The sequence below is a fragment of the Psammomys obesus genome, unplaced genomic scaffold (assembly GCF_907164565.1).
Source record: "Psammomys obesus unplaced genomic scaffold, mPsaObe1.curated_primary_1811, whole genome shotgun sequence".
NCBI lineage: Eukaryota > Metazoa > Chordata > Mammalia > Rodentia > Muridae > Psammomys > Psammomys obesus.
The window spans coordinates 1,598,845-1,615,366 of record NW_026594418.1 but is presented as its reverse complement, the minus strand read 5'-3'; the positions used below and the strand labels follow the sequence as shown (position 1 = coordinate 1,615,366).

Below are 16,522 nucleotides of genomic sequence, written 5' to 3'. Positions count from 1 at the left end.
TATAATCTTTTCCTAGGTCAGATACCCCTTTATTTCCTTTATTTTTTTGCCCTAAATTTTTCTACTAAAATGTAAGAGCAACAACAGGTAGTACCATCTTTCAAAATGAATCCAAATGCTGTTCTATCTTTCCATTCTTCGACCACTTAACATTTCAAGCCTCTCTTCCATCTCCCTGAATTTTGACATCTGGAATCCTGTGTGGTTTTAACCTAGTGACCTTTCTATATCCACAGTATTTTACAAGATTCAGTTGCTAGACTTCTGTCTCTCGTCTACATTTCTTCATTAGAATAAGTTCTGTGAAAATCTTCAGTCTCAGTTCTTTGACTAGGACCCACTGGCAGTGTGGCAAGATACTACTCAGATTTAACAAGTGTTAATCCAAACTATTACCTTCTTTATGAACCAGATTAATTCTTCCACTTTCCTCTTTTTTATTAATCAGGATTACCACAAACTACAATTTGAAGCTTTATCCTTCTGTTTGTCTCTGAATTTTCTCATTCATTTATCCATTGTGTTGTAAGGCCAGTATTTTATAAGCACATACTCTTAGTACAATTCATTTCTAGTTTGCTTTCCTTTCAGTGTTACCTCTAGTTGAACCCAATCTGCATAATTTGTAAATTCTACTCAAATTTGATCATATCTAGCTCAAGAGCTACAACCTTTGAACTTTAAGCACCAAATCAAAAAAGGCCTAGTTTGAATCTTAGCCACAGGTAAGCCTCAGCATTCACTATACTCCAACCTCAACCCAGTATTCCTAATCTAAACACAGGGTATTCACTTCATAAAGGGAACCTGCATCACCTCTTTTCTCAGAAGTTCTAATTTCTATTCTTAGTCAACTTTCAAAAGCCAATTCAACTTCTCCAGAAAGTTTTTCTATATAAATCTCTATTTTTTTCTACTTCTTTGGCATTTGGTGTTTTTACTATTTATTGCTATTTTACTTGGCAACAAAAAATGTGCAAACAATCCTCTAATTCCCCTGAAATTCCCACGGTTTACTCCTGCACACAAGTACCTACCAACCTCCTAGACACAGAAGGTGTACTGACTAGAATATAAATACCTCGCACCAACCACAATGTCACCATTGCCCAGCACGCAGCAGCACCACACAGACTGAGCTGGAAGTCGGATTGTCTGGGCACATTCCCCACGTTTCCATATTCTCAGAGATCTGTCTTCTGCGGTTGTCACAAAATCTAAAATTAGTAAAAATAGAAAAAGAATTGTTTGAATAAAATTGAGCATGTTCATAAATGTCTTTCTTCGTATGTAAACTAATTTAATATTAATTTTAAACTTTGTAACTTGTTACAACTTCAAAATCATGTTTTTATTCATTTCACATTTTATACTCTATTCTTTGCAATTATACAAAATCTCTCCTTAGATATTCAAAGGCCTTTCTATAATACAGCCATCCACTCTGAAATAATATAAAAACAACAGAATTTCTCAAACATTGAATGTAACAGCAAAAATTTAAACATATAGCATAAGGTAATCTTACCTCTACAATTTGGAAAGACAGATATACTATAAATATAATTTGTATGTCCATAGTAGACTTCAAGACATTCTCCAGTAATCTGCCACCTTCGAATACTAGCATCATTTGCACAGGAAAGAAACTCTGTTTCACTCAAAATTGCCAAGCCTCTTACACAGTCTTCATGCCCTGGATTTAATAAAGAAAATAAGTCAATAAAATGTGCCATTTGGTTGACAGCACTATGCAGTTTATTGATAGCACAAAACTTAAAAGTCAGTAGGAAAAGCTAATTTTTCAAGTTAAAGAAATTTATTTTCTCCTGTAGAAAGTGTTCTGGTAACCAGTCCATTTAGCAATATGAAGTTATTTTACATTTTTTTTCCTATCTTCTCAAGATAATTTCCTAAACTCTCAAGATACTTTAGAGCAGGCTTGACCTCCAATTGACAGAGATCCATCTGCTGCTGTTCCTGAAAAATGAGATTAAAGGAGTGTACCACTACAAAAAATTGTTAAGGAATAAAGAAGAAATTCAATAAAAACCCACACCCAAAAAATTAATGGCATACAAATAAAAAAAGCAGTGTAACAGTAGAGAGGCTAATGATGTAGTTCAGTAGAAGGGCTTGTGGTTAAAAGTACAAGGTATTGGTTCAAATCACCAAAGCTAAAAGTACGTAAGTAAATAATCAGACAACAGGTACTTCACTGCATCAAAGCGCCTGAGCTCCATATCAAAAGTTACATGCATTACAACGTACACGAAATTAGATTCACCCAAATGGCCTCAATTATGTTGAATTTTTTAAATTATCATTTTTCAGCTTCTAAACTTTCAAGGTAAAACATTAACCAATTGAGCAAGTAAGAAGTAGTTATGCATTATAAAAGTTGTTAACCCTGACATTACCTAAGAAAGTCCTCTCACATCTTCCGGCCTTCCACAGTTTAATTGTCTTGTCTGCTGAGCCAGTCAACATTAAGCCCTGTTCAGGTAAAATCTTCACTGCCCACACTGCAGCTGCATGGCCCTGTGAGCAACATGGGTATCAATTTAATATGAGAGAGAACTTTCACTTTCATTTATCATCTAATATAACCAACAGAAATACCTGTAACGTCATCATGCATTTGTCGTTCAGCCAGACTTTAGCAGTGGTGTCCCATGAGCCACTAAGTAATGTCCCAAATTTTCCAGATGAAAGACTACAAACTAAAGGGAAAATGATTTGTTATTACATTTTCTTGTGAACAAATGCAATCTACCAAGCTTCTAAAGTATTAAAAATTTTAAGTAAATTTGTGAAGTGACAGTTTCTTTCTTTTTTACTTTTTAAAAAATTCTTTATTAATTACACTTTATTCACTTTGTATCCCCCCTGTGGTTCTCTCCCTCCTCCCGTCCCAATCCCTCCCCCTTCCTCCCCCCTCTGCATGCATGCCCCTCCCCAAGACCACTGATGGGGAGGTCTTCATTTCCTTCTTTCTGATTCTAGTCTATCAAGTCTCGTCAGGAGTGGCTGCATTGTCTTCTTCTGTGGCCTGGTAAGGCTGCTCACCCCTCAGGGGGAGGCAATTAAAGAGCAGGCCAATCAGTTCATGTCAGAGACAGTCCCTGTTCCTATTACTATGGAACCCACTTGGACACTGAACTGCCAAGGGTTACATCTGTGCAGGGGTCTTAGGTTATCTCCATGCATGGTCCTTGGTTGGAGTATCAGTCTCAGGAAAGACTCCTGTGCTCAGATTTTTTGGTTCTGTTGCTGTCCTTGTGGAGTTCCTGTCCTCTCCAGATCTTACTGTTTCCCACTTCTTAGATAAGATTTCATGCACTCTGCCCAAAGGTTACCCATAAGTCTCAGCGTCTGCAGACGCACAGGTATATACTCCCTCATATAGACATATAATATAGGATAAGCCTACTAAAATCTGTACACCTAAAGAAACTAATCAAGAGGGAGGACTCTTGCTAAAATGCTCAATCCCTATCCAGAAAGGCAAAGAGGATGGACATCAGAAGAAGGCGAAAAGAGGGAACAAGTCAGGAGCCTGACACAGAGGACCTCTGAAAGGCTCTGCCCTGCAGGCTATCAATGAAGTGACAGTTTCTTAACCAATAAAGTTCTAGTCAGTGGAGCTGCAAGGGAACACACATTAAGAATACAAATTTTGGTGCCAGAATGTCTAGGGACAATGTCTAGCTGAGCCATTAATAAGCTGTGTAGCCATAAGAATCCTAGTTTTTTTGGGTTTTAACTTATTCTTAAACTTATTTATATGAATACGCCTGGATGAGGGTATGCCACATGTGAGCATGTGCCTGTAGAGATGAGGAGAGGAGAGGAGAGAGGAGGGGAGGGGAGGAGAGGGGAGGGGAGGAAAGGAAAAAGAGGTGGACAGCACTTGAACAACAGCCAAGGTTGTCCTCCTGGTGTTGGTCTCAGTCTCTCTCTCTCTCATTGTTTGGTGAAAAAAAAAATCAGGAAGTTAATGCACATGAACCACTTGTTTTTTTTACAACTCACAAAATTCAAACAATTTTACCTTTTTAAATGATTGGGGGGGGGGCGGTTAAAACTACATCTAAGAACTACATGAAATACACATTTGAAGTGTCCATTAATAAAGATTATTTGTTGGACATGGTGGTATAAGTCTATAATCCCAGCTACCCAGGAGCCTAATGCAGGAAGATGACAGGTTGAAGGTCTACTTATGCTACATGTACAGTGAGTTCACGAGTGTCTGGCAATTAAGACAGATCAGTGCTAAAAACCTATCGAGTGAGAAGCCCTAAAGAGTTATTGAAAAACAGACATTCTGATTTATGCTTCGAAGTGAGTTGAGGAGTTATGACAGTCATATAACCTGAAAAGCCCAAAACTTTTTTGTTTCATTTTTCAAGACAGGGTTTCTCTGTGTAGCTTTGGCTTTCCTGGACTCGTTCTGTAGACCAGGCTGGTCTCATAGAGATCTGCCTGCCTCTGTCTTTTGAGTGCTGGGATTAAAAGTGTACACCACTACTGCCCAGCTAGCCTAAAACATTTAATAACTAATCATTTACAGAAAAAGTTTGCAAAGTTACATACTGAAATACAGAAAGAAAAAAACCTTCAAGAATTTCTTTTTAAAATAATGCCATGGTAAAGAAAGAAAATTAAATAATATAAGCCACTGATAATCCTTAAAGCTATGTAAACCCACAGAGATTTTTATAGTATTTACTCTTGTGTATACATATTTATTTATAAGTTACTATAAAATACCAATTCAATAATTTACACAGATTTAAAACTTACCATAATAAAGACAAACTTTAAAATTTATATCATTCTGCATTTAAAATATTACATATATACAAACATCACATTCTTCACAGGAATTAAGTTTAAGTGTTGAAAGATCATGTCCCAAACTTCTACACACACTATGTAAAGTGCAGAGGTTGGAGAGATGGCTCAGCTACTTAGAATGCACACTGCTCCTGCAGGGGCCCTGATGGCGGTTCCTAGCACCAGTACCTAGTGGTTTACAACCACCTTTATATAGCCCTAGTTCCAGAAGAATTCTCTCTGATCTCCATGGACACCTGCACACAGGTGCATACGCCCACATAGACACAGATACATAATTAAAATGAAAATAAACCTTAAAACAATAAGTATGCATAATCACACTGATTTAGCACATCATTTTATAACAGAGCTAAGACATTTTGAAGTACTGTCCTTTCAATAATGATATCAGATCCATAAAACTATCTGATCCCTGGCACCAAAAAGAAAAACTATTATGAACCTTCCTTCTTTAAATCTGCAAGGAAATTTATAACAGAAAATTTACAGAATTAAGATGGTCCAAAAAGGTTTCCATTAATAAACATAGGTAAAAAACATGAGAAAAACAAAGGTGGATTGTAATTCAAAGTAGTGAAACTTCTCCAAATACAAAAATACCATTGTGTTATACTTACCAGTATCTTTGTGACCTTTTAAAATATAAAGTGGCGCCGGACTGTCCAATGAGAAAATGCATATATTGTGGTCATTTCCTCCAGTGGCAATTAGTCCATGAGGATGCATGTCACTTGATGGTATGATGCACACACAAGATACAAAATTAGAGTGGCCACTCATACAGTGCATCTCTGTAAAGCCCCTGTTAGGACTGGAAAGACAGGGTCATGAATAAACACGCATTCGCCCCTGGCTTACGCTGATATAAAATGATCCATTATCACTCAGTACGCAGGGTGAACTTAAGAATGGATACCATTCAAAAAACCTACTGTTCTTAATTAAACACTAGATAAATATATTGCATGAGTAGGGGAATTTTATGTCCGGTTAGGAAAAATGTGATGTTTTCTCAGTAAGCATATTAATTAACAGGAAAAATGAGAAAGAAAATGGCAGGAGATGAATATTCCAAGTGGCCTTTTCTGTCTCCACCACCATTCCACTCACTGCTATTCTAAGAAATCTGTGGGGAACTGAAACACTTGTAATTAAGGTAATGAAATCCACTGTCAGTAAACTAAATTTGATCAATGCAGTATTAACTTACTGCCCTTTAGTATAACAGTAGAGGCATCTAAGCAACTGTCAATCATTTTCAGTGTGCAATAAAAAAAGGAACTAATGTACTATGTAGGAGCACAATATATTAATAAATGTATTAAATTACAAATGATTGCCCATTTGTCACATACATCAATCATTTAGTATCCCTGCCTTAAGTTAATCAAACAATGGTATAATATACTGTGTAGAAAACAATAAGCTAATACCTAGGAATCATATACAGTTACAGCTCTAGCAATCAAAGAGTTTACAATCTATTTGAAACTGCTAAGGCAAGTACACATAACGAAATCAAACTCTTAGATAAAAACTGAACACACCCCAACACACTTGTGGTTTCTCTGTGAAAGCCACTGGTCACTTAACCATAAACAGCAGTTCATAGTTCAATAAAGGCACTGCAGGGAGGATTAAGGGGAAAAAAAAACCCAACCAACCAAAACCACACCTTTTTTTATATTGTCAAAATAGCCATAGAGAAGTAGTAATAAAGGCTTAGGAGACTTGTGGAAAATGACTGCTACACTGGCAGGAAGTTAAGAGGAGAATCAATGTTCCAATCAGTCTCCCTCCCCAAAAGGACAAAAACTGCAGAGACCACAGTGAGCTGGTATGAAGAACCAGGAACTTTTCTCCCCACTTAGACAGTTTAGACTTAAACTGGCAGACATTTGTCTGGTAGTACTACTTTAGAACTATGATGTCAACTGAAGGATGGCAATGTCCAGGTTGAGGCAGATTGTGACCTGAAATTTTATTTTGCTGAGATCAACCCAGAGCCTATGCACACCACACATCTGGCCTACTGAAGTTAATTTGAATCAATTTCAGCACTTGGAACAGTAGCTACTGATCTGTCAACCTCTAACTCCATGGTGGGTTATCCTCCAACTGTTCCTATAGGAGACTGCATGCATAAGGAGAAGCCAAAGGGTGTATGAAGCACCCTGTCCTCCACATAGCACAGATCAGTTCTCTGATCATGGTTTGCTATTGAAAAATAGGTGGTCATTATTGAAACTTCCTGTTTTCCCTGTTGATGCAAACAACTGCCTCTCCAACTGGTAACTTACAAGAAATTTAAAGGACCAATGTCCATTTTACCTCATCAGCATTCTCTTTATTTTTATATATGTATGGATTTTTCAATGTATGAGTGCCCTGTCCACATGCATGCATGCATGCCAGACAAGGGCATCAGATCCCATTCTAGATGGTTGAGAGCCATTATGTGGGTGCTAGGAACTGAACTCAGGACCTCTGGAGGAACCTCTGAGCCATCTCTCCAGCCCCTATCCTCCTTATTTTTGAGAGCCAGACAATAAAATCCATGATATTATTAGTCAGGTCTGATGGTACATGTCTGCAATGCTAGCATTCAGGAAGCTGAGGCTAGAGGATTTAGTTCAAAGCCAGCCTTGACCACACAGGTAGAGCATGTCTCAAAATACAAACAACCTTGATACAAGGTTATTAAAGAAGCCAACTGCACACACAGGTAAGTTAGAAGTGAACGCGCATGCTGTGGGAAAACACAGCTGAGAAGATCTAAGACCTCAAGTGTACACCTCAGGCTGTTATCTGACACAGACACTGAACAACAAACAATCAGCCAACTCTGGCCCACCCAAAGGAGCAAAATAAAGCACTAGAGTGGTTCCTGACTAGTATCAAAATACCAAAGGCAGACCTACTAAAATCTAAAAAAACAAAAAAAATCTAAAACAAGTGCCTTAAGAGAAAGCTTAAACAAACAAACAAACAAAAGACAGCCTCACTGGACCTGGAACTTGCAAACCTGCTGCAGCATACCATGTCCAGGAGTTGCAAGGGTTTATGTGCCATACCTGGCTTAAAACAAGTGTCTTAAAGATGCTGGAAGACCTAAAAGAAGATGCAAAGAAGGAAGGAAATGATGGAGGTGTAAAGAGAATGTCAGTAAGGAGGTAAGTCCAAAAAAAATTCTGAAGCTGCAAATTACAGCAACAAATGAAAAGTTTCAAAAGTGTACTGTGCAGGCAGAAGTCTGAAGATAGGAATTTGTAAGTGATCAAGTCTGAGTAAGAAAGGAAGAATACTAAAGTAAACAGAACTTATGAGACCCATGGGAAAGCATGAAATGAATCACATCCAGAATGTGGCAGTCGCAGAACAAGAAGAGTAAAAACAGTATAGAGAATAGTTAATAAAATGGCTAAAGGGGGCTGGAGAGATGGCTCAGAGGTTAAGAGCACTGGCTGCTCTTTCAGAGGCCCTGAATTTAATTCCCAGCAACCACACAGTGGCTCATAACCATCTATAATGAGATCTGGTGCCTTACTCTGGCAGGCAAGCATACATGCAGTTAGAACACTGTATACATAATTAATTAATTAATTAATTAAAAAATAATGGCTAAAACCAAAAACTCAAATCTGATGAAATATAAATATATGCATCTACAAAAATTTCAAAGTAAGACAACCTATACTGAGCCACAGTACAATGACAGAAGCAACTCATCACATCTATTCTTTTCAGTAAGACTTGGGCCCATGAGATAGCTCAGTAGGTCAAGGTGCTTGATGACCTGAGTCAAATGCCTCAGGCCCATGTGGTAGAGAGAGGTGCAAGTTGTCCTCTGACATCCACAGAGTGCTGTGGAGGGTGTACCTTCCCATTCATACACATTAAATAAAAGTAAACAAAGTCAGTATGACCTGGAAAGGACAGGAGCTCCACAAGGACCAAATATATCTGAGACTGTTTCTCCAACCAAGGACCACGCATGGATATAACCTAGAACCCCTGCTTGGATGTAGCCCATGGCAGCTCAGCATCCAAGTAGGTGCCCTAGTAAGGGAAATAGGGACTGTCTCTGACATGAACTCAATGGCAGACCTCCCTCCCCTGCAAGGGAGGAGCAGCCTCGCTAGGCCACAGAGGAGGACATTGCAGCCAGTCCTGAAGAAACCTGATAAGCTAGGATCAGATGGAAGGGGAGGAGGACCTCCCCCATCAGTGGACTTAGAGAGGGGCAGGGAGGAGATGGGGGGGGATTGGGAAGGAATGTGGGGCTATAGCTAGGATACAAAGTAAATAAACTATAACTAATATTTAAAAAAAAGAACTATAAGATACTAGGCTTAGGGATAGACAGACAGCTCAGTTGATAAATTATCTGCTGTGAAACACTAGGAAGAACTGAGTCTGGATCCTCAGCACTTATGTAAAGCCAGACAGTGGCCTATGTCTGTAAGCTCAGCAACAGAGAAGCAAAACCAGGCAGATTCTTAGATCTCAACTGGAACTGGCCAGCAAGTAAATAGATGAGCACTGTCTCAGAAAATGTGGACAGTGACTAAAGACTTCACCATAAACATCAACCTCCAGCCTCCACATACACAAACCTTACTCACAAAATATACTAGGTAAATTTCTCTTTAAAAACAAACAAACAAACAAACAAACAAAAAACCAGCACTACCACAACAAAAACCTTTGAAGGCCTGGCTCAGTGGTAGTTAAGTATGTTGTACATGTGAGGCTCTGGGTTCAATTTCCACCATGCACATGTACAAATAGTTATGGAGGAAGGTGGCACTGAACCAATGTATTCAAAGTGTTAACACACACACACACCACACACACATATACAACACCTACACCACACAAACACACAACTCATAAGACAAAACCTGTTGATAGGCCAATAGTGCTATACCCTGTCCAACTGCTGTTCAAAATGGAGCTAAATGAAGACATTTCCAGATGACAAAAGCAAGTGAATTCCATACTACCAAACTTGCTCTCCCAAAAATGTTTTTCAGATAAAATGAACTCAGACTCATACAAAGAAAAATAGTCTTCAATTGGGCTAGTGGTACATACCTATACACTTAGGAGACCAAGGCAGAAAAATTTTCAGCTTGAGGCCAGCCTTTGGGTAGAGGTGCTTATTTGCACAACCCTGATTGACCTGAGTTCAATGCTATGGGCCAGAATGTTTGAAGGAGAGAATCAGCTCCTAAAAGCTACACACACACACACACACACACACACACAGTTTTAGAGGTTTCTGTTACTCCCCCCCCCAAATCAACTAAACAGAAGACAGTGCTATTGAACCTAAAAAAGCTCTAAGGAATATAGAAAGCAATAATAAAACATACTTACTCTAAATGTCAACTGAATAAATGCTCCAATCAGGAGACAGATTGGCAAAATGCCTAAAAACGTGATTTAAGTATATGCTATCTATTCAAGAGTCTCACTTTAGCTCCCCAAACACAAACAGACTGGAAAAAAAAAGAGACTCCATGTAAAAGTAAGCAAAAAAGAGCAAGGGGAAGCTAAATATTAGATCAATCGTCTTTAGTTAAAAACAGGCGCTAAGTCCAGTATTATCACATATTAATAAAACTGCATGCTAGGTATGAAGAGACATGCCTGTGATTCCAGAAAACTGTAGGCTAGGACACTCTAGGTTACATGCAATTCATATTTTTAACATTTATAAAGTTATGTCTACTATGATATCAAAATCTAGGAAGTGAAAACTGACAGACTAAAAGCCCAGTTTCACTGTTATAGTGAAGACTTCAATATCCCACTCAATAATGAGAATAACAAAACAGAAAATAAGACAGGGGTCTGGAGGTACAAGCCAGCAGTAGAGCATTTGTCTGCCAGGGTAAGGTCTGGGGGTTTAATCTCCAGCAAGGACAAATTTAAAAAGCAAGAGAACTTGAATACTACAATAAGCCAACTAGAAGTAAGAGTATATTCTACTCAAGTACAAGACATAATGAAAAGCAGAGCAAGTCCTCTAATCAGAAAATTAAAAACAATTACCGTATGATCCAGCAATTTCACTTCTGAGTATGTGTCCAAGAGAATAAAAGCAGTCTAAAAGAGCTCCTTAAACAGTCATATTCTAGCAGCGCTTTACAACAGCTAACCACTAAAGCAAGCCAATACCCACCATGGATGAATCAATAAAGAAAAATGCACCAAGCGAAAAACAGAACTATCCAGGCTTAATGTCAATGGATTAAGTGCTCCAATCAAAAGACAGATCGACAGAATGCCTAGAAACATGATCTAAGTATGTGCTGTCAACATAAAACAGTCTCACATACAGAATTCTGACACATGCAACTACATGGATGGCCTTTGAAGAGATTATGCTAAATGAAGCTGACTGGTTATAAAATGAATACTGTAGAGTCTACTTATATGAAATACAAGTTACTTAAAAGTCAAAATCTTGCAGACATAAAGTAGAATGTCCTGGTGGTGGCCAGAAGCTAAGGGGAAGAAGGGGAGTTATTACTTTAATGGGTACATAGTTTCAGATTTACAGGACAAAATTCTGAAGATGGATGGTGCTGAAGGTGGCACAACATTATGAATGCAGTAAATACCACCATACTGTGCAACTAAAAATAGTTAAGAGGGTCCATTTTGTTGTATTTTACTATATTAAAAATTGGGCTGGCAAGGACCACTCATGGAGGTGGCCTGGAACCCCTGCACAGAGGTAGCCCATGGCAGTTGAGTGTCCAAGTGGGTTTCATAGTAACGGGGACTGGGACAGTCTCTGATAGGACTGATTGGCTTGTTTTTTTATTACCTCCCTCTGAGAGGGGAGCAGCCTTACCAGGCCACAGAGGAAGACAAGGCAGCCACTCCTGATGAGACCTGATAGACTAGAATCAGAGGGAAGGGGAGGAGGACCTCCCTTATCAGTGGACTGGGAGAAGGGCACAGGTGGGGAGGACTGAGGGACGGTGGGATTGGGAGGGGAGGAGGGAGGGAGCTACAGGGGGATACAAAGTGAATAAACTGTAATTAATAAAAATAAAAATAATTTTAAAAAATTGGGCTGGAAGACTGATGGCTTAGTTGGTAAGAGCACATGACACACAAACAGGAATCTGAGTTTGTTCCCCTGTACACATATAATTAGCTAGGTAGATCTGTGAGCACCTGTAATGCCAGTGCTGCCTGGGAAGGGGGCACAGCCGAGAGGATCCCCACAGCATGGTTGCCAAGCTAGGCTGAATAGTTGGGAAAAAAAGTATGCTTCAAGTTGCTTCAAGTTCAGAGAAAGAATTCATCTTAAGAAAATAAGGCAGAGAGTGATAGAACACAGCACTCAGTGTCCTCCTTGGGTGACTACAAAAACATGTGGATAAACACTGTGGTGGTCTGAATGAGCATGGTCTTCTTAGGATCATATATTTTTATGTTTGGTCCTTAGTTAGTAGAAATATTTGGAAAGAATTAGGAGGTGAGAATTGTTAGGTATGGTCTTATTGGAGGAACTATGTCATTGAGGTAGGCTTCGAAGTATCAAAAACCCAAGCCTGGACCAGTCTTGCTCCCTCTCTGGCTACAACTTGCAAATCAGATATGAGCTCTGAGGTACTGCTTCGGTGCCATGCTTGCTGCCTACATCTGTGCTCCTCACCATAATGTTCATGGACTAACCCTCTGACTCTGTAAGAACGGCCCCCCCCAGCTAAATGTTTTATTACATAAGTTACCTTGATCATGTTGTCTCCTCACAGCACTAGAACAGAAACTAAGAGACAACTCCCTCCCCCCACACACACACTTTTAAAAAATCAGAGCAGGGTGTGTGGAACATGTGGCTAAGGCAGTAAGAGAAAAAGTTCAAGGATAGCCTGAGCTACAGAGCAAGAAAAGAAGAGTGAATTAAGGGAGTTATCTGTTCAGCACATCTCTTAAAATAGCAACAGAAAGGCTAGACCTTTGTAAGAAAGACTAGTAGTAAGTCATTAGACTCAGTCAGAAGCTGCATCGTAGAAAAAATTCTTCTAAGGCTATTTGGTAGTAGACAATTTTAATTTATCTACCTTAATGACTTTTTTTAAATGTGATTTTTAAATAATTTTATTAATAAGCCTGGAGAAAGTTAAAAGATAAAACCTTTTAAAATGTCTCTGGGCAGGAGAGATGGCCCAAAAAACAACTAAGAATCTGTTTGTGTTTTGAAGAGATGGTGTAACACAGCCTACGCTTAGCGCAAAAGCATGATTCTCTGTGGCCATGCAGCTTTGCTCCCAGCACACCAATCTGTACCATTTAAAACTTTGTGTGCACCTTAGCAGTTCCCAGCATAGATGTCTGTTTGGGTCATTACAGTAATCTATTATGTTCTTATTCTCAGTTCCAGAATTTGGCTTCATGTTCTTATTTGTATCTTCCCAAGTTCCTACCACAATATTTTATATGAAAAGCATTAAGTACTTTGTAAATCAATGAAAAAAATATTTAAAAGCATCAGTGAGAGAGACAGGCAGAGCAGAGAGACAGTGGCCCTCTTGTAACCCTTGAAAATCACAAACTTTTGTTTTAGAAAAAGTCTTTGGGTTGGGGGAGGCAAAGCAGCACAGACACACAAGAGCCATTGAATCTTGGAGTGTAAGAACACGTACATTCATATCACAGCAAGATCATAAAAAACAAAACACCAGAGGCCAAGTCCACTGGTATCCGTTGACAGATCAGCAAAATGAAACAGCTCCCCAGATAGCGCTACTTTGGTAAAGGTTTCAGCCAGCAAGCCTCACCCAGGAAGCTTCCCAGAAGCTTTCTAGATTTTCATCCTTGGAGCGGAACATATAATCGGGAATCACAGATATCCAGGGAAACCTCTTACATGAAACATAACGACCAAATTAAGCAGTGAGGAGAGAAAACAAAACAACCTGGAGGAAGCAGACCACCAAGGAGTAACTCTTTGCGTTCGTATACATATGGGAAGAAGGTACTGCAGCCATGAACCAGGAGGGAAAGAAGTTAATCAAATCAACCCATAGGAAGCACAAAAGAGAAAAGCCAATATCTGAATAAGAAGTTCCTAAGAAAGAAGACAGAAAAGAAATGGAGAAAGAAGCCTATGAATTAATTTGAGAAGTTTTGGGTGGAGGTTATAATTAAAAGCCAACTAATGGTCCAGAAAAATAAATTAAAACAGACTCCTTTTAAAGTGTGCACGTGGGGAGAAGGGAGAATAGGTAAAAAATTATGACAGCTTCAGACTTCTCAACAGCCTAACACCATCAGTAAAAACACAATGGAGCAATGCTATAAAATCTGGAAGGAAAATTACTTCAAAATTAGAATCCTACAGCCACTCCAATTGTCACTACAGCAGCAAGACGGAAAAAAAAAAAATGTTTTCAAACTTGAAAGTCTAAAATACCTTTGCTATTGACAAACACATTCAGGATGTACCTAGAGGATGTGCTCCAAAAAGGCAAGAGGAAGAAAACTAAGCAAGTGAAAGCTAACGTCTAAATAATAGAAATCTGACACTAGCAGTGTGAAAAAGGCGACAGTGAAGTCACCCAATATTACCTGTGCACCAGCAACAGGAGTGAAAGTTTTCACTGTTAGAAGAAAGTCCTAAGTTATCTAATGTTTTAAAATGTCAATTTAAAAAATTTGAAGTGGAATTATCATAAATACATAGAAAAATCAGCAAATGGAAACCTAACCCAGAAAAAAAAAAAAAAAAAACACAGAAAGATCATAAACTTGTTGAGGAAGAGTTACTTTCATATAGTTACAAACACCAATTTAGTCAAGCTTTGCAAAAGTCAGCATACAGAAAAGACAGATGAGATGGGAGTAGGCAGAAAACAGGGAGCACTAATTTCAAATGTTCCCTAGCAGAAACTGACAGATAATGCCTTAAAAAAAAAGAATCAATGTATAAATATTGCAAAAAAAAATGCATTTTTATATTGGTATAGAAATAAAAAACAAAATGAGCAGTTATATAAATATATTGTCTCTGAAAAAAAGGAAATCTGGTCCAGGAGAGAAAGGGAATTAATTGGCTTTCCCAACTAACCCTATACAACTGTCTTGATTTAGGACCCAAGGTGCTCAGTGTCACACAGCATGGACAAGAAAGATAAAATATAAGATCTTTAAATTATACCTTCAAATATGGTTAGTTTTCAAAAGACCAATCGATATAAAAACAAAGATGCTGAAGCCATTCTTTATGTCTCCCACCCCAGAAGTTTGTGACAGACCAATGGAATCCAATTTAGAGCCATTTAAAGATGTCTAAAGCAGTGGGAAGCCACAGCATGCTGGTTGGTCAAGTTCAGCACACAAACAAAAGGAAATGTTTCTTCTGCTGGGCTTTTGGATTTTCAATAGACTCTGCCTAAAACCTACGTATTCAGTCCACCCTAAAATCCACCAATTTTTACTTCCTAAATTCTCTCACCATTCTTAGTTCATCTCCTCACTTACTATTACCATCTAGGATCATATCAACAGTAGACACGGAAAAACAAACTTCATTTACTATTTGAATCCCAATATGGTATCGGAACCTTCAATAATTCAATTAATATACCACGAAATAAAAACTGCCAGTGTGCCAGTTACAGAGTCCTTTTATATCATGAAAACTATTGCTGAGATGCAGGGGCCAAGACACTAACCTGAAGAGCTAGGAATGATAATAGTCTTACCTGTAAATACTGATCACTGTTAGTTGAAAATGTATAAACAAATTTTGTTTTGGTTTTGTTTTTTGAGACAGTTTCTCTGTGTAGCCTTGCCTGTCCTGGACTCCCTTTGTAGACTAGACTGGCCTCTAACTCACAGAGAGGCCTGCCTCTGCCTATCTGAGTGGTGGGATTACAGGCATGCACAACTGCGCCCAGCTCGATTTTGTGTAAACAAAATTTGAAGAACAAACAAATCAGTAAAAAGAATCAGTTTTCAGCCAGGCAGTGGTGGGGTTAATACCAGTGCTCAGAGGATCTCTGTGAGTTCAAGGCTAGTCTTATCTACAAAGTGAGTCTAAGACAGCTGCACAGAGAACCTTGTCTCAAAAAAACAAAAACAAAACCAAAAAGAGCCAGTTTTTAAATAAAAATTACTTCAGTCTAAAGTTCATAGGTTAAAAACAATGACTCCAGTTATTCTACTTCTGTCAAGCTACAGCAGCCTGTATAGTTTAATGATAAGATTCAACTATTAAAACAGGCATCCTTTAGAACAGATACTCCTTAACGCAATGTTTTTGTCCTTGCAGATATATGCTTCTACTAGATTTAATTTTATTTGTTGGGCATTGTTGGGCCTTATGTAAGCTAAGCAGTGAGCTATACCAAACCCAGTATTTTAAATATTATTAATATTTTTAATGAGATTGAGGGGCTGCATTTTAAAGGTACAGATTTGATCAATAATTATACTCAAATACATAAAAAGTTGCCTATTAATTTATTAAGTGGTTTGGGATGTTATTCAACTCTTAAAAATTGGAAGAGACTATCTGAGGTCATATCCAAGTGAACACAGCAGTTCGCTCTAAAATATTCCTACTCTATTCTACCATTACCCATTGGCTGCACTGCAAATACCAAACAGATCTACTTCTATGCTT

General features: G+C 38.4%; 1 protein-coding gene across 1 annotated transcript in view; it reads right to left on the bottom strand.

Moving 5' to 3' along the window:
* Plaa (phospholipase A2 activating protein) overlaps nt 1–16,522 on the bottom strand; it is a 36,417-nt gene that overhangs the window by 18,092 nt on the left and 1,803 nt on the right. The window contains exons 2-6 of the mRNA XM_055618964.1: nt 5,484–5,677; nt 2,623–2,723; nt 2,421–2,541; nt 1,529–1,696; nt 1,082–1,217 (exon numbers count right to left, since the gene is read on the bottom strand). Coding sequence (XP_055474939.1) covers nt 1,082–1,217; nt 1,529–1,696; nt 2,421–2,541; nt 2,623–2,723; nt 5,484–5,677 — 720 coding nt within the window. The remainder of the gene's footprint in view (nt 1–1,081; nt 1,218–1,528; nt 1,697–2,420; nt 2,542–2,622; nt 2,724–5,483; nt 5,678–16,522) is intronic.